General features: G+C 39.5%; 1 protein-coding gene across 1 annotated transcript; it reads right to left on the bottom strand.

The window, feature by feature from the left end:
* Window positions 1-3,921: 3,921 nt before the first annotated feature.
* On the bottom strand, window positions 3,922-17,538 carry DDX20 (DEAD-box helicase 20; the record flags this gene model as incomplete). Its single annotated transcript, XM_080690680.1, has 11 exons — window positions 3,922-5,084; window positions 7,859-7,960; window positions 8,074-8,179; window positions 8,845-8,927; window positions 10,973-11,031; window positions 11,131-11,269; window positions 11,415-11,557; window positions 11,674-11,788; window positions 12,957-13,125; window positions 16,986-17,080; window positions 17,238-17,538. 11 exons carry the CDS (start codon window positions 17,536-17,538, stop codon window positions 3,922-3,924), a joined length of 2,475 nt encoding a protein of 824 aa, XP_080546806.1.
* Window positions 17,539-17,795: the final 257 nt, after the last annotated feature.

The following is a 17,795-nucleotide window of genomic DNA, read 5'->3' as shown; positions in this document are numbered from 1 at the left end:
GATTCAACCTATAAAAAAGGGGATCACAAATCCACCATCCTGCTGTCTCAGCCTCCCAAGTGCTGGGATTACAAGTGTGGGCCACCACACCCAGCACTCAAACCTTAATTCTAATTTAGATGGTGAGATAAGCATTTTCCTGTTTCGCCATGTGGCAACAATAATGTGAATTCTTTTAATTTCCCCACAACCACCAATGAAAATACTAATCAAAATGGAACATTAAGGAACATGCACAATGCCAAGGTCCTAAAAGTTGTCTGTGAAATTATTTTCATCACTGATGTTCACATCCTTATCACCCACTAGGTGTCACTATAGATCCACAGCTCAATAATCTGGGGGGAAGCAATGAAACCAGATGTAGACTGAGCAAGCAATTCCTGTTCTTCATTAAAAAACCCTAAATGTCAAGTAGGACATATGTGCCTGTTCATAGAGGCACAAAATAACAAACATTCTGCCCAGAAAAAGAGAATCACTTTGTGGAAGAGTTCCAATGTCAGTTCTAACAAAAATGTAATTTTAAAGGTTAACAGAGGTATATAAATATGAGGAAAAACAACTTAAAACTTTCTCTTATCTCATGTAAGTGCAGCCACAGTACTTTATTTATGTTCAATTTTTTTTCCTTTTTTTTTTTTTGAGGGTCTGGGGATGGAATCCAGGGGCATTCTACCTCTAAGCTACACCCTCGGCCCTATTTTTTTATTCTTTATTTTGAAACAAGGTCTCACTATGTTGCTGAGGCTGTCCATGAATCCAGATCCTCTGTCTCCTCCCAAGTACTGGGATTACAAGCACATGCACCACCATGCCCAGCTCTCAATTACTTTTATTATTCAGGGACTGATCTTTACCTCTGAACCACATGTTGTTAAAATTAAAAATATGACTATTAATTACCCAAAAGTATAATTTATAAGTCAGAATTATCCAAGGAAATGTTTCCCGAAGATCTCAATGTGCTAATACTGAAGGTCTAATTAAAGTTAAAGCTTAACATGAAGTTACAGTAAGTATACTGATTGACAAGTATTTGAACATACTAACTTGCATCAGCTCTCATCCAAATCAATAGATTAATAAAGGAGCTCTGTATTCCTAAATTTCATTGCTTTCCCAAATGAGAAAACATTTTTTTTTTTTTTTTTGAGGTACTGGGAATGGAACCCAGGGACATTCTACCTCCGAGCTATAGCCCCAGCCCTATTTTGTATTCTTTATTTGGAAACAGGGTCTTACTGAGTTGCAGAGTTCCTCACTAAGTAGCTGAGGCTGTCCCTGAATCGGGATTCTCCTGTCTCAGCCTCCCAAATGCTGGGATTACAAGCGTGCGCCACCACGCCCAGCTAGAAAGCATTTTCTCTTCAGTTATATGAGTCATATAACAAGTCTTAGAGACTCTAAAAATCCCCTAATCCAACTCTCTCATCTTATTGACGAGAAAACTGGGCCCTGAAAGGTTAAACTTAGGTAACAGAAGAGTCTCAACCAGGCCAAATACTTTTTCATGACACCAGAGTTCTCAAGTGAACTTACCGTAGATCTATGGTCCCCAACATTATGTAGACATACGCCCAGACTGACAATTTCAAACAATAAAAAAAGACGTTCCCATACAGAACAAATCACACAGATTCCTTCCACATCTATCACTATAACCACCTGTTACTTGGAAAGGAAAGAGCTAAAACTTTCCTGGTAAATGCTTAACAAAATTGAAGCTACTTTTATGTATATCACACCTCCAGGTTATTCATCTAAAAATATATGCAAAATAAAGCAAACACTAAATAAGACAAACCTCAAGAGAGAACCCAATTATTTCATGACTACTGGATAACTTCACTAATTAAGATGCAGCAGTATTCTAATTAAAATCCCCTAGCAATGACAAATTGAACTTGGCTATATTTTGGGGAAAAGGGTAGAAAAAGAGGTAAGTTCAATTATCTAGTAATGACAGAATCTTATTTCAACATGTAATTAAAATCTTTTTTTTTTTTTGCGGGTCTGGGGATGGAACCCAGGTGCATTCGACCTCCAAGCTACAAATTTATTCTTTATTTTGAAACCGGGTCTCACTGAGTTGCAGAGAACCTCACTAGGTAGCTGAGGCTGTCTGCAAACTGCGATTCTCCAGTCTCAGCCTCCCGAATGCTGGGATTATAAGCGTGCGCCACCAGACACGGCTAAAATCTCTACTTCTTAATGACATGCTGGACCTAATTATGGATTTGCTATCTATGGCATTATTCATCCTAACTTGGCTATACATATACAGGACTGAAACATATAAATAAGGCCTATCACTGACTCAAATGACAAGAATCTAAGTTCAACAGTTTAAGACTGTGTTCTATGGATGCTGGAAAGTAAATGACAATGGCTGTGGATGTTTGCTTATAGCCCTAGGAAAGTGTTTATACTGCCTAGAGAGTATGTACAAAGGAAAGTGTTTTCCTTTTAAAAAGTGAATAAACTTCTCTTACATAAGGGTTCTCACACACAAAATTCAGTTCACAGAAAGGTCTGAGAAGTAAAAATTTAGTTATAAAAAGACTACTAGGGGGGAAAAAAAGTAAAAAATAACTTCCAATTATACTTTTCTAAGTCATAATTTATAGAATGTACCATCTCAGGAAAATGTCAGTTCCCCTTGGATCCTAGCATTAGAGGTATAAAGTGGGGAAAATTTTTTAGAATAGACAAGATTAGGACATATTACAAGAATCTGAAGAGAATGAACTCCAGCTTCCACAAAATAACACTAACACTAGAACTTTCTCTTAACCTGCCAGCAGAGCACTCAGTTAACCTAGGTTACACAGGTAAGCTTTAGAGCATCTATAAAACCTTTAAAATTACATCCATAATTCTGTTTATGGAGTGAGAAATTTTCTGGGGCCAACCTATAACTTTCATCAGATTCATAATAACCCAAGAACCAACAAAGATTAAGTTGTTCCTCTAGCTAGGCATAGTGATGCATGCCTGTAATCCCAGGATTTGGGAGATTAACACAGGAGGTTCTCAGGTTCAAGACCAGCCTCAACAACTTAGCAAGTCTCTCAGCAACCTAGTGAGACCCTGTTTCAAAACAAAAACAAAACAAAAACAAAAAAGTGCTGGAGGTGTATCTCAGAGGTAAAATGCTCCTGTGTTCCATCCCCAGTACTGGAAAAAGGCAAGGGGTGGGGGGAAGTGGAGGGTTGGTCCTCTACCTGAACAACATAAGACTTCTACTGGTGATGCTTATGTATCCAATACAGAATAAAAATGTGGACAACTAAAAAAAAAAAAAAAAAAAAAAAAAAAAAAAAAAACTGGACAACTTTCACAAGGTCAAGGACATTAAAAAGATGAACTTACAAGTGAGCATACTTAGCTAAATTTGCTTCTATTGATAAACAAGTATTTTTACTGAAAGCAAACAAGTACCTTTGGGAAAACTTAAAACTATCTTTAATACTCCTTCCTGCCTAAACCTAAAAGATCTACCATGCTATAAATTTCAACAAGAATGCACCAATATGGAAAGGCGGCCCAAGCTTTTTGTAAAGAACTCCACAGTATAAACTAACATTACTTTTCAAATCTTAACTTTTTATTTTTTAAGCAAGCAATGGTATATATGTCATATTTTTGAATGTTCCTTTTGGAAACAACTACAGAAAATGGATGGCACCTTAGGACTCTTAGTTCTATGCTCCAAAAATTATCTTTTAGGGATCTAATGAAGTTTCTTAAGATACCTGGACTAAGTCAAAATAATCTGAAAAATAGATGTGTCCCAGTGGAAAGCCTTGTCTTTTCAAGTTCCTTAAAAAATGCCACTCTACTCTAGCTCAAAAAGGATGGATAGATATCTATCATTACTTATTGATAGTTCCTGATGGCCACAGGTATATCCTATAATCACTGGTTACCACGCATCATTTCTTGTAGATAAACTGTATTCATGTGATAGGCTGCCATCCAACTTGGATGTCTCTGAGCATTCCAGTAATATGACTGAGAAGCAGCAGCATAATATTCTTGCCATGCCCTGTAGTAAGCTCTCCAGTATTCCTCATAATCCTGATAGGTATCAGAAAAACTCTGATGTGTTTCCCTATGAGAGTCATACCAACCATCTTCCTGGGGTTCTGAGTGCAATCGATGGGAAGAGCGCCTAGGTAGATTTCTCCGGCTCTGCTTACTTCTCTGGTTAGACCCCTCTTTATGCCTTGCCTTTATCTGGATTTCAGGTGATTCCTGATATTCCTCTGGATGAAAGGTGTCATGTCCATTCAGAGGTTGTTCCAAAGAGATATGGCTATCCACAGGAGTAGAGTCAGAATTTTTCAGCTGAGTTTCAGAAGAAGCTTCCAAGTATAGCTTATTTCCTTTGCTCTGGGAAGAAGTCCTTGAGCTGTAAGAATCACTGTCACTCTCAGAGTCTCCAGATTGGCTACTACTTGCCAATATCTGTACCCTCTCATCAGTAACTGTATTTCTTACAAAACCATTTTGAGGGTTCACAGTCTGATCCCCTGGACCTGTGTAGTGCCTGATAATTTCCACAGGTTTCTCTAATCCCTCTTTAATATAATGTTCATAATCCTCTACCAGTTCTGCAAAAGTCAAAGTGCATGGTTGATGGATTTTAAAGGAAGACAGACAAGGAATTTTGGGGAGTGACACGGGTACAGTTTCTTTGACCTGGTGCTGACTGCTGGTGGAGTGCTCAATGGGGGCCTGAGCAGAATTCTTCATTTGTTCTTCCAACTGTATAGCACAACCCAATTCTTTTGGTGAAATTGCTTTTTCTATGATTCCACATTCTGAGTGGCTTTTCACAGGAAGCTTTTGTTTGTTATTAATTTTTGATTTGACTGATAATGTAGATACAGATGTATTCCTAGAGGAAGCCATGTGGTTACCATGAGCTTTGTGAGTTTGAAAAGCTCTCTCTATTTTTTGAATTTGGCTTTTTAGGGGTTGGGTAGGTGCACTTGTTAAGCCGTATGTATGCACAGCAGCTTTAACCTCCACATCCCAATCCAAACACTCTTCCATCAGCCCAGGAGGAACGGGATCTACATAGAAAGAAGAAAGTATCAAAATTTTCAAGCTATGCTCAACCAGCATTTTCTGAATGATTTCTTAAAAGTTTTCCATGGACAAATAAGCTTATGAGGCAAAATGTGCAAATAACATACTAAGAAGATTAAGAAATATATTAATATTTTGTTTTATTTATTGCAGTACTGGGGATGGTACAGTCTACCTCCAAGCTACATCCCCAATCCTATTTTTTAGTCTTTTTATTTTTTGAAACAGGGTCTCACTGAGTTGTGAAGTGCCTCACTAAGCTGAGGCTGTTCCGTGAACCACAATCCTCCAGTCTCCACCTCCTAAATGCTGGGATTACAAGAGTGCACCACCACGCCCATCTATATCAATATTTTAAAATATTAAGTAAGCCTACAATAAAGGAATTTGCCTGAGAAATAGATAAGATCCATCCCAGCTTCGTAAGCAGTCTCTCCCCCATCTCTAGTTAAAGAGAAATTACTAGAGGAGCGATACATAGGTCTGCAGTAATTCATCTTTTTTCTCCTTACTCTCTCTAGCCCCTCTCCCCTTTATCTCACTATTGCTGACAGCAAAATAAAAGATAGAAAAGCTTACTTATTAGAAAATACTACAACTGCAACATGTACCAAACTCCCATCTACCACATATTCTCTAACAGAAATCACTGCTCTTAACTGTGGAGAGAAACACCCTCTAGAGAGAAAAAGATAACTCTGAAAAGATCTATAGAACCAATGTACTTCTAGTTTTTTAAAAACGTGCTGGTCTCAACTCTCAATTTCCTATTCCATCCAGTTGTGCACTCAGACCTTTCCAAAATGAGATCAATTTGCATCTCAGGCAAAGAAGATATACTGAACTCCTGCTTTATAAAGATCTTGCCCGTCTATATTGTTGCTGATCTGCTTTACGTGTATGGACACACTCAATTACTCAGGTCTGGATTCTTCAATGGGAGACTCTTCATACTTTGATGACTAGAACTCTGATTCCTATAAGATGATACTCTTTGCTTGCCTAGACCTAAAATAAAGGCCAATTTCCCTCTATTCTTGCTCCAGGAAATTCATCTGAACAGTGTGTTGTAACACAAGTTCCTGGTCCAATAGAGGTCTAACCCATGAATAATCATTCTCTCATGATTTGAGGGTGCTGTTAACTTTACATAAATGCCTAAACATGTCGTATTTCAGCATCCAAAGGTAAATTTAATTTTTACCATTATATGTTATGATACTGAATACAAGAAGTCTCAACTCCTATCAATTTTCAATTTTTCTTTTATTATCAACAGACTTACTTATACATAGAAAGAGGTAGCAGTTTTAGAATTGACATAGAGGCCGGGCGTGGTGGTGCACGCTTGTAATCCCTACGCTTGGGAGGCAGAGATAGGAGGATCGCGAAGGTTCGAAGCCAGCCTCAGCTGGCTTAAGAGACCCTGATTCCAAATTTTAAAAAGTATAAAAATAGGTCTGGGAGTATAGCCCAGAGGTAGAAGGGCTTCCAGGAACCCCAGTACTACCAAAAGAAAAAAAAAAAGAATTGACATAGAACCAAAAGACCATTTACTCTAAAACATTTTGCAAAGCAGGACCTTAAGTTGAAGGCAATTAAAGAGATTTGTAAAAAGCCATAAAATAAGTCAGGCACAGTGGCACACACCTATAATCCCAGCAATTAGGGGCCTGAGGCAGAACAATCACAAATTGAAGGCCAACTTAGGCTACTTGGTAAGATCCTGTCTCAAAATATAAGACTGGGAATAAAGCTCAGTGGTAAAGAAAGCATCCCTGGTTCATTCCTAATACCCCAAGAAGGAGGAAAAATATATATATAAAACTAATATTTAGGCCAGGCATGGTAGTGCACACCTATAATCCCAATACTTGAGAGGCTGAGACAGGAGGATCAAAGGTTTGGCGTTAGCCTCAGCAATTCAGTGAGGCTCATGTCAACTTAATGAGACCCTGTTTTCAAATTAAGAAAAAGAGGCCTGGGCTATAGCTTGGAGAATGAATGTCCCTAGGTTCAATCCCCAGCACCACAAAAACAAAACACCAATATGCATCCAATAACTACATATCCTATATTCTACAAGGTCAGATATAATGCATCACACACACTATATATATGTACTGTTTATAAGCATATATTTCACATAATATGCCTACCAAATAAATCATATTTAATTCAAAAAATGTTTAAGGTTTTAAGTGATTAGTAATAGTTTCAAACATACACTGTTTCCAAGGTGGCTCTCTAAAAACAGTATGACAAATGACTCACTAAAATCAAGAGAAACAACTCAATTTTTTCAAAATAGTTCAAATTAAAAAATGCTGTCCCTTCCCCATGGTGACAAAAAAAAGATATTTGAGAATTACCTTCACAGCATCTTAAATGAGGTAAAATATGATCCTTTATATGAAAGAATAAAATTGCACTGCAAGTCTATCACCTTAAAATATGGAGTTAATATACTAAGAGACTACTTTCCATTTTTCATGTGCCAATAGTTAGACTGCAATCCAAACCGTGCTGTTTATTGGCTGTAGCACTTTTACTTAACCTCCCTATGCCTAAATGTCCTCATCTACAAAAAGGAGATGATAGTACATACCTCACAGGGGGTGGTGGGAATTAAATGAATTGACACATATACACTACTGAAACAGTACCTAACACATCTTAAGAATTCTGTGTTACTATTTTTATTCTGCCTATCATTGCTGCAACTGTTATGACAACAAAATGAAACAGAAAAATGTACCTGGTAAAGGGAGAAGATTGATATTACATTTCTGAGCAATTTTCATCATCATATTTTCTTCTTCTCCTCGGCAACAATAGGTCACTGTCAGTCCCAATGTACCTAAAAGCAGAGTATTAAGTAGTATATCCACATAAAAAATGACTTTCCAAGCCTATCTGTTATAGATTCCACTCCCTTTTAAAGAATAACACGGAAACTTTTATCTCTTTTACCAAAACGACCAGCTCTGCCAATTCGATGCATGTATGTCTCCCAGTCCAATGGTACATCCAGATTTACAACCAGATTCACCTTCTCAGCATCAATCCCACGGGAAGTCTAAGTTAAACATGATAAAAACATCTGTTTGCATTAACTGTAATATGGCTAACAAGGCACACTCTTCTTCTAGCATAAGTAAGAGGTAAATTAAGAACAGTAAAGAGAATATTTAGGAACAGAGGGGAAAAAAATCATTTCAAAAGGAAATGAACTTCAAAATAAAAATACAATATTAAACTTGTGATTTTCCTGCCTCAGCACCTGAACAGCTGGGATTATAGACATATGTCAGTGCACCCAGAAGAGAGGAGGGAAGAAGAAGGGGTGGGGAGAGAGGGAAAGAGAGATAGTATGCACTGAGGATTGAAACCCAGGGGCATTCTACCTCTGAGCCACACTCTGAACCCTTTCATTTTTTTTTTTTTTTTCCTTGAAACAGGTTTTCGCAAGGGTGCTGAGAATCTCGCAAAGTTGCTAAGGCTGGCCTTGAACCTGTGATCCTTCTGCCTCAACTTCCAATACCGAAATTACATGCATACACCACCATGCTCCAGCTTAAAGACACTTTTAAGGAAGCATTTTCCCCCGAATTGGAAAGATAATTTTCTTCTGCCATTCTTGTTAGATACACACACCCACATAAAATAATAGGCAAAATCTGCACATCTGATAATAGAACACATCAAGATGGATTAGTCATCCAAAATGAACAGGAAATTTACCAAATCTGTAGAAATGAGGACTCTGCAATGAAACTGCTTCAGTTTAGCCATAGCATCTAGACGCTGATTCTGATTCATGTTGCCTAAAGAGACCCAAAAAGAAAGGCTTTTAAAAACAACTAAGCTAATACATATTTATCAAATCCACAAAAAGCAGAAACCATAACTCCCAGTCTTAACACTTTAAATACACCAACCATAGTTAATTCTGTCCTTTGAAAATCTGGGTTAAGATCTAAAGTCAGAATCCTTTAAGATAGGTTTTAACAATCAGCTTGAAATTTAAAAATCAATTTTAAATAGTAACCAGATTATGCCTGCAGATATAGCATTTTGTCTACAAAGTTACAAATTAAGCATAAATTCTTAGGAAAATAAAACTGTAGCTGGGTGTGGTGGCGCTTGCCTGTAATTCCAGTACTTTGGAAGCTGAGACAGGGGAATTGCATATTTGAAGCAAACCTCAGCAATTTAGGCCCTCTGCAACTTAGTGAGATTCTGTTTCCAAATAAAAAATAAAATAGGGCTGGGGGTGTAGCTCAGAGGTAGAATGACCCTGGGTTCAATCCCCAGTACAAAAAAATAAAAATAAAGAAAACTATTTATTTAATCAGCTCTTTGTAAATTGGTATTGAAATGATCCAGAGACAAAATCTTGCCTGTTAGAAAATAGTTCCCCCATAGCCAGGCGTGATGGCGCACGCTTATAATCCCAGCATTCAGGAGGTTGAGACAGGAGGATCGCAGTCCACGAACAGCCTCAGCTACTTAGTAAGGCCCTTTGCAACTCAGTGAGACCCTGTTTCAAAATAAAGAATAAAAAATAGGGCAGGGGATATAGCTCAGAGATTGAATGCCCCTAGTTTCCATACCCAAACCCGCAAAAAAAAAAAAAGAAAAAAGTTTCCCAGTATCTCATGGTTTACTAAACAAGCTCAAGCTAACAAATTAAAACTAAGCCAAGACACAAACAAAACTAAAAAGAATCTCATTGATAAATTCTTTAAATCTTTCATTTCTATTAGGCCAGCAACTAACACTTTGACTTTGTGGTAAGAACTGAGCCATTTTGCCTTCCACAGGATCATAAACGTCAATCAAGGGCTGGAGGTAGAGCTCAGTGGTAGAGCATTTACTTAGCATGCAGGAGACTGTTTTGATCCCCAGTACCACAAAAAGGGGGAGTGGGACAGGTGATTCACTTAGTACTTCTTAGCATTTTCATGTCAGGACAACAAAGACAAACTGTGTTTTATAGAATTAAGTTCTTTATGGCTATAACTCAGATATTCTAATAAAAAATCTTAAGTCTCTGAATACTAATTTGTTACTACATTCCATGTTATTCCTTAAAAGAAACAAGTACTTGGGAGGCTGAGATAAAAAAATCACGAGTTCGCACAGCCAGCCTCAGCTACTCAGAGATGCCCTCTCCAACTTAGCGAGACTCTTTCAAAATACAGAATAAAGCCGGGTGTGGTAGCACACGCTTGTAATCCCCGTGCTTGGGAGGCAGAGACAGGAGGATTGCGCTGGCTTAAGAGACCCTGTTTCCAAATAATAATTTTAAAAAAATATAAAATAGGTCTGGGAGTGTAGCCCGGAGGTAGAGGGGCTTCCAGGAACCCCAGTACCACCAAAAAAAGAAAAAGAAAAAAAATTGAGTTGGCAGTGTAGCTTGGAGGTAGAATGCCTATGGGCTCCATCCCCAGTACTGGGTGGGGGGAGGGGGAGATCCAGGCATGGTGGTGGCGCACACTAAATAATCCCAGTATTTGGGAGGCTGAGACAAGAGGATCGCAGGTTCAAAGCCAGTCTCAGCAACTTAGTAAGGCTCTCAGCAACTTAGTGAGACCATGTTTCCAAATGAAATATAAAATAGGTCTGGAGTGTAGCCTGAAGGTAGAAGGCCCCTGGGCTCCATCCCCAGTACCACAAAAATCAAACAACAACAAAACTGGATATTTACATATTCAATTCCAATGTAACATAGGCCTGGAATTTCCTCTAAAGACTCAGTGCAACCTCACACTCACAAGACAATTCATGAAGTGATATTTCTCTTTCCTGACTTGGGAGGCTTCAAGTCAGTATACTAAACAAAAATTCAAGTAAGAGATGAACTTGCCTGATATGCACTCAGCAGGAAAGCCTTTAGAAGAAAGGATATCAGCCAAGTGTTGCGCTCTAAGAAAAATAACATAAAAGTTTATCATCTTACAAATACTGCTCATACCTATGCTCTCATTTCATTAGTTCCTCAGATGACCTTTTAAGTTACATTACCTGCTGTGTAAATTAGAAAAGACTAAGGCTTGATTAAATGGAATTCTACTGAATAGTTCCTGTAAATGCTGAGCCTTTTCCTCAAAAATCTTATGGGCCAAAGGGTATGAACTGACAATTTTGTAATACTGCTTCAAACCTACAAAGAAGAATCATCAGTTAAAACAAACATATTTGCTATATCCAAGTAACAACTACAAAATTTCAAAAGCTAACTAGGCAAGGAAACACCTTATAATATCATGAACAAGCCAATAACATAAGTATTACAAATCTGTACATACCTATGAGACTTGGATCACTGGAATTCAACCTTACAAAAGTGGGATCTCTCATATACTTTGTCAAAGCATTAGCCAAAAATTCAGGATAAGTTGCTGATACTGCCAACATCTGCTTACTGGCAGGCAAGGAAGAATAAATCCAACTGCAAATAAAACATTCCCATGGAAAATGAATATTCAGACAGTAATCACTACTTACAAGAGCTAAAGACATACTTTTAGGAACCACTTCTAGAGTCAAGTTATTTAGTTTTCTTACTTTATTTGCTCCTGGAAGCTGCCTTCTTCTAAAAGCTTATCTGCTTCATCCAGAATAAAGAGGCGAATGCTGCCTGGATTCAAGTAGTCAAGTTCTATGAGTTGTTTAATTCTGCCTAAATTCCAGGAAAAAAAAAAAAAAAAAAAACACTGAAATATTTATGATGTACCAAATCTGCAAATATCAACCAATGTGTCACTATTCTTAGGTTGTACTAAATTTCCTGACTCAATTTTCATTTTGCATTTACACACTAAGTCAGAGACTAGAAATCCTAAATTCTGATCATGGCTAAGCCCATTATTTTCCCCTCCCTTTTATCACCAATAAGTATGAAAAATAAACACCATTCATACTAAAAGACTTGAATGCCAAATTCTGATTCTAAGTGATTCCTGACCAAATGATTAAGAAACCAGCTGAATGTAGCAGCACATGCCTACAATTCCACTACTTGGAAGGCTTAAACAGGAGGATCACAGGTTCAAGGACAGCCTCAGCAACTGAGTAAAGGCCCTCAGCAATTTAGCAAGACCGTTTCAATTTATTAAAAAAAAAAAAAAAAAAAAAAAAGAGGAGCAGGGAGCTGGAGGTAGGCAGACTACCCTTGGATTCATCCACCAGTATATTTTTTTTCCAAAGACTAAGACAAAGGTTTATTTAGGAAAGTAGGAAATATATGTTCAAGGGAGGACATGAGCCATCTCAAGAGGGAGAGAGGCCTAAAAAATTGTTTAAATAAATGAGAACAAGAATAATTTCAATCCATGGCTTAGAAGGGCTTCCAGAATAGCATATCATTTCTCTTCCTCCTCAAAAGCCTATCTCATCTGTGTTCTCAAATATCCTCAGAAATGCAGATTCATAAATTTTCTTGGTAATCCAATCATGTCTCTGTACCTCGCTGGTCTCATATTTTGTTTTGTTGGGTTTTTTTTTGTTTTGTTTTGTTTTGTTTGTTTTTTTGTTTTCATTACTGGGGATGGAACACAGGGGCATGCTACCTCCAAGCTATACCCCCAGCCCCATTTTTTATTCTTCATTTTGAAACAGGGTCTAAGTTGCAAAGGCGCTCACTAAGTAGCTGAGGCTGTCCATGAACTGTGATCCTCCTGTCTCAACCTCCCAAATGCTGGGATTACAAGTGTGTACCACCACATCTGGCTAATGCTCATTTCTAATCAAAATAACCATCACATTACTGGAGATTCCCTTATCCCTATTATATTAAAAGTGTTCGGTTCCTTAAGAGACTTAGCTACCAACAGGCACTGATATCTTACCAGGAGATCCAACAGCAATATGACACTTTTTAAGTCTGGCTTTGTCTTGTGATAATGGAGTCCCTCCAATAAAGACATGACACTCTAAGCCTTCCATTTTGATTCCAATGGCAGTGATAACAGAATGGATCTGTACAGCAATTTCTCTTGTAGGAGCCAGGATCAAAATCTAAAAGAATGTAAAACATACCTTTAATAAGTCAGGAATACATAAAACTGGCATATTTATTATATGATAAACTATTTTTCATTTAAATCATCATTTAAAATGATGGGATTTTAATGACAAAAACCATTTCATTCACTTGTTCTTAATAAATTCCTTAATAAATATTATGTGTGAAGCAACATACTAGCTGCTACAGAATCAACAGTTAACATAGAAAGTTCTTGACTTCAACCAGGCATGGTGGCTCCCAGGTATAATCTCTGTACTTGGAAGACTGAGACAGGAGGGTCACAGGTTTGTAGCTAGCCTCAGCAATTTAGCGAGGCCTTCTATAACTTAATGAGATCCTGTTTCAAAATAAAAATAATAATGTCGGGCATGGTGGCGCACGCTTGTAATCCCCACACTTGGGAGGCTGAGACAGGAGAATCGCACAGGTTTGAAGCCAGCCTCAGCTACTTAGTGAGGCTCTCAGCAACTTAGTGAGACCCTGTTTCCAAATAAAGTATAAAAAAGGTCTGGGAGTATAGCCTGGAGGTAGAAAGCCTCTGGGTTCCATCCCCAGTACCACAAAAAAATAAAAATAAAAATAAATAAATAAACAAAATAAAAATAATAAAACCTGTCTGGGGGTATTGGGTTCAATCCCCAATACATTAAAAAATTTTTTAAAAAAGCCTTTGACCTGTTGGCAATTCCATTCTTGGATTGTAAGACAAACAATAAAAATATAAAAAAAATAATGGCAAATAATAAGTATGATTTAAAAGTTAAACAGGGAAGCCAGGCATGGTGGCACATACTTGTAATCCCAGCATTCGGGAGGCTGAGACCAGAGGATAGCAGTTCGTGGACAGCCTCAGCTACTTAGTGAGCCCCTTTGCAACTCAGTGAGACCCGGTTTCAAAATTAAAAAAAAAAAAAAAAAATATATATATATATATATATATATATATATATAGGGCTAGGGGTGCAGCTCGAAGGTAGAATGCCCCTGCGTTACATCTGCAGGACCACAAGAAAGAAAGAAAGAAAGAAAGAAAGAAAGAAAGAAAGAAAGAAAGAAAGAAAGCAGGCAGGGAGCATAGCTCGAAGGTGGAATGTCCCTGAGTTACTTCTCCAGTACCACAAAAAATAAAAATAAATAAAAACAGGAAAAGGTGAAAGAAGTGACAAGAGGAATCGCTTTATATTTTTATTACTGTACCAGGGATTGACTTTTCCACAAAGGTAACATAAACTTCTATCTTAGGTAAGTAAACTTCTATCCTGAGGTACATTTGTTTTTTCCTTTGGTACCGGGTAATAGAACCTAGAGGCAATCTACCTCTGAGCTACACCCCTAGCCTTTTTTTTTTTTTTTTTTTTTTTTTTTGAGACAAGGTCTCACTAAGTTGCTAAGGGTCTCAATAAGTTGCGGAAGCTGGCCTTGAACCTACATCCTCCTGTAGGGCATTTTGGCTTCCCAAGTGCTGGGATTACAGGTATGCACCACCACACTTGACTAAGAGGAGTCATTTTATTTATTTATTTATTTTTGCGGTATTGGGGATGGAACGCAGGGGCATTGTACTTCCGAGCCACACCCCCAGCCCTATTTTGGGGGGGGTTCTTTTTATTTAGTGTGTGTGTGTGTGTGTGTGTGTGTGTGGTACTGAAGGGTGGAACCCAAGGGCTTTCTACCTCCAGGCTATACCCTCAACCCCACTTTATACTTTATTTGGAAACAGGGTCTCACTAAGTTGCTGAGAGCCTAAGTAGCTAAGCCATCACACCCAGCTAAGAGGAGTCATTTTAAATGAGGTACTCAGCAACTTAGTGAAGCCCTCCACAACTTAGTGAGAACCTGTTTTAAAATAAAGAATTATTTAAAATATATATATACTTTGTGGATTCCTAAGATTAGAAAAAGTTCTTTCCATATTTAGTTGCAATAAAAAATAAAGTAAAATAAAATAAAATAAAGAATTAAAAAATAGGGCTGGGGGTGTAACTCAGAGATAGAATGTTCCTGGGTCCAGCTCCCTGTACCACACACACACAAAGATTATGTATTATTCTGATACACAAAAAACAAAAAAGCGTGTAACTTAAATAATCCAAAAATTTTAAACACAAATATGAATATGAATTTTACTTATGAAACTTTCTTAGCATTGTGGCACTTGATGCCAGGTCCTTGAGAAGTAAAATATTCTTTTTTTTAACTTTTTAAAAATTTTTTTTATTGGTGCACTGTATTCATACATCATAATGGGATAAAAAACTTGTGTAGTCATACATGCACACATCGCCCAGTTAGCCCATACTCCACACCACTCCTTCCCCCTCCCTCCTTTCCATGCTTGGCTTAGTGGTTGACATCTAATATTATAAGAAGTAGAATTTTCTATGTGCAGTATCACCCAGAATTTGGTAGATATAAGATAGGAATTCAAAAAGCTTCCTAAATGATAAATCTCAGTATCCCGTGTTAAAAACCACTGTTAAAAGATTCATCATCAGATATACATGATGAAAACTTGAAATAAAGTCTGCCATCACTACTAAACTTCAGAGTAACTGGGCGTGGTGGCGCACACCTGTAATCCCAGTACTTGGGAGGCTGAGACAGGAGGATCACAGGTCCAAGGATAGTCTCTGCAAGTAGTGACTCTCATCAACCTAGCAAGACTTTGTTTCAAAATAAAAATAAAATAGGGCTGGGGGTGTAGCTTGGAAGTAGAATGCCTCTGGGTTCAATCCCTAGGACCAAAAAAACAAACTTACTCCAGAGTAAGGCTATGAGGATCATATCTAATTTGTCTTTGATTTTACTTTTTATTTTTATTTATTTTTGTGATACTGGGGGTGGTTGAATCCCAATATCTTGGGATACTGTTTATATGTAATACTGGCTCAACAAATGGTGTTGAAGAAATGATTCCTGAACCCAAATCACCTGCTAAATTGAGTAATGCAATCTTACAAATATTCCAATATAACCTTAAAAATAAGAGATCAATATGACACATTCACAGAATCTTAAGAACCACCTACAGTTACCTGCCAAAACCAGAGCATCACAGTACCATAAACTGAGCCAAACTGAAGTGGTATTAGAAAATTTCAGACCTCAAACATTAATGATGTATCTTGGCCACTTATCCATACTACCAATGACCTTAAGGGGTGTATGTCTGTGTGTTACTGGGGATTGAACCCAGAGGCATTCTAAAGCCCTGAGCTACACTCCCAGCCCCCAGCCCTTTTTTTAAGAGTGTCTTGCTAGATTACTGAGACTGCCTTGAACCTGCAATCCTCTTGTCTCTGCCTCCCAAGTATTGGGATTACAGCCCTGCACCACCACACCCTGCTTTACTTTATACTTTGTGTGTGGAGGGTACTGGGGATTGAATTTGAGGGTGCTCTATCTCTGAACTACAATTCCAGCCTTTTTTATTTTTTCAGACAGAGTTAAGTTGTCCAGGCTGGCCTCAAACTTGCCATGTTACTGCCTCAGCCTTCAAAGTGGCTGTAACTACAGGAGTGGAGGCCTCCAAAGTAGCTGTAATTACAGGAGTGCTACACCTGGTGGGGTTTTGGGGGGTTGTTTGTTTCCTTGTTAGTAGGGATTGAACCCAGGGCACTCTACCTCTGATAAGACAAATTCTTATCAGAGTTGCTATGGCTGGCCTCAAACCTCCCATCTCAGTCTCCAAGTTCCAAGTACTGGGACTACAGGGTGTGCCACCCTACCCAGCTAGCATCGTTTACACTTCCATATGACGACTTAACTCCACTTATCAAATTCACTTCCACCTCTCAGGAGCTACTGATAGTTCATCTGACATGTGGTAGGTCCTTTAGGATGAACTCACCTGAGTACTATAATTTTCAAGAACAAGAGAGTCCAAAGCAACGGTGGAAAATACACAGGTTTTCCCAGTGCCCGATTTAGCTTGAACAATTAAATCTGCGGAAGAAAAAGAAAAGCATCACTAGCCAGTTCTCCAGGAGGAATCTCGGGCGCCAACGAGGAATCCGAGAGCCAGAAGGGTCCCCAGGTCCCCAGGCACGCAGGAGGCCGTGTGACACGCAGAGGCGCCCGGCCCGGCCCCGGCCGCCCTCACCGAGCCCGCAGCGCCCCAGCGGGATGGCCTTCAGCTGCACGGGCGAGGGCCGCTCGAAGCCGGCCGCCCGCAGCCCCTCCAGCACCGGCCGCGACAGCAGCAGCGACTCGAAGTCGGCGGGCTCGGCCAGCAGCACGTCCCCGGTGCGCGTCCGCGGGCCGCCGAGGTCGTGGGCCGGCCGCAGGCTCCGCGCCGGCCGAGGGCTCGGCTCCGCGCCCGAAGACGGCGCGGCCACCGGCTCCGCGGGCATCGCGGGCTCCGCAGTCGCTAGGGCCGCCGGGGCTTCAAACGCCGCCGCCATGGTAGCCGCGCCGCCAGATCTCGCGAGACTTGGGGGAGGCGGGGCTCCTGGGAACGAGAAGAGGAAGAACTTTATTGGCGGTCTTCCCGCGAACGCTCGGACTCGCCGGCCTGCCGCTGCCGGGGCGGAAGTCGGAGGCGGGGCGGGCTCCGGGACGCCTGCGCGGAAGCGACGGCCCGAGGAAGAGGCGGGAGCGGGGAGGCGAGGAAGGACGGGGCCACCGGCCTGTCGCCGCCCACGGCCTGCAGAGGGCGCCG

Source organism: Muscardinus avellanarius (genome assembly GCF_963383645.1).
Source record: "Muscardinus avellanarius genome assembly, chromosome: 3".
Classification (NCBI taxonomy): domain Eukaryota; kingdom Metazoa; phylum Chordata; class Mammalia; order Rodentia; family Gliridae; genus Muscardinus; species Muscardinus avellanarius.
This window is presented reverse-complemented; position numbering and strand designations above follow the sequence as displayed.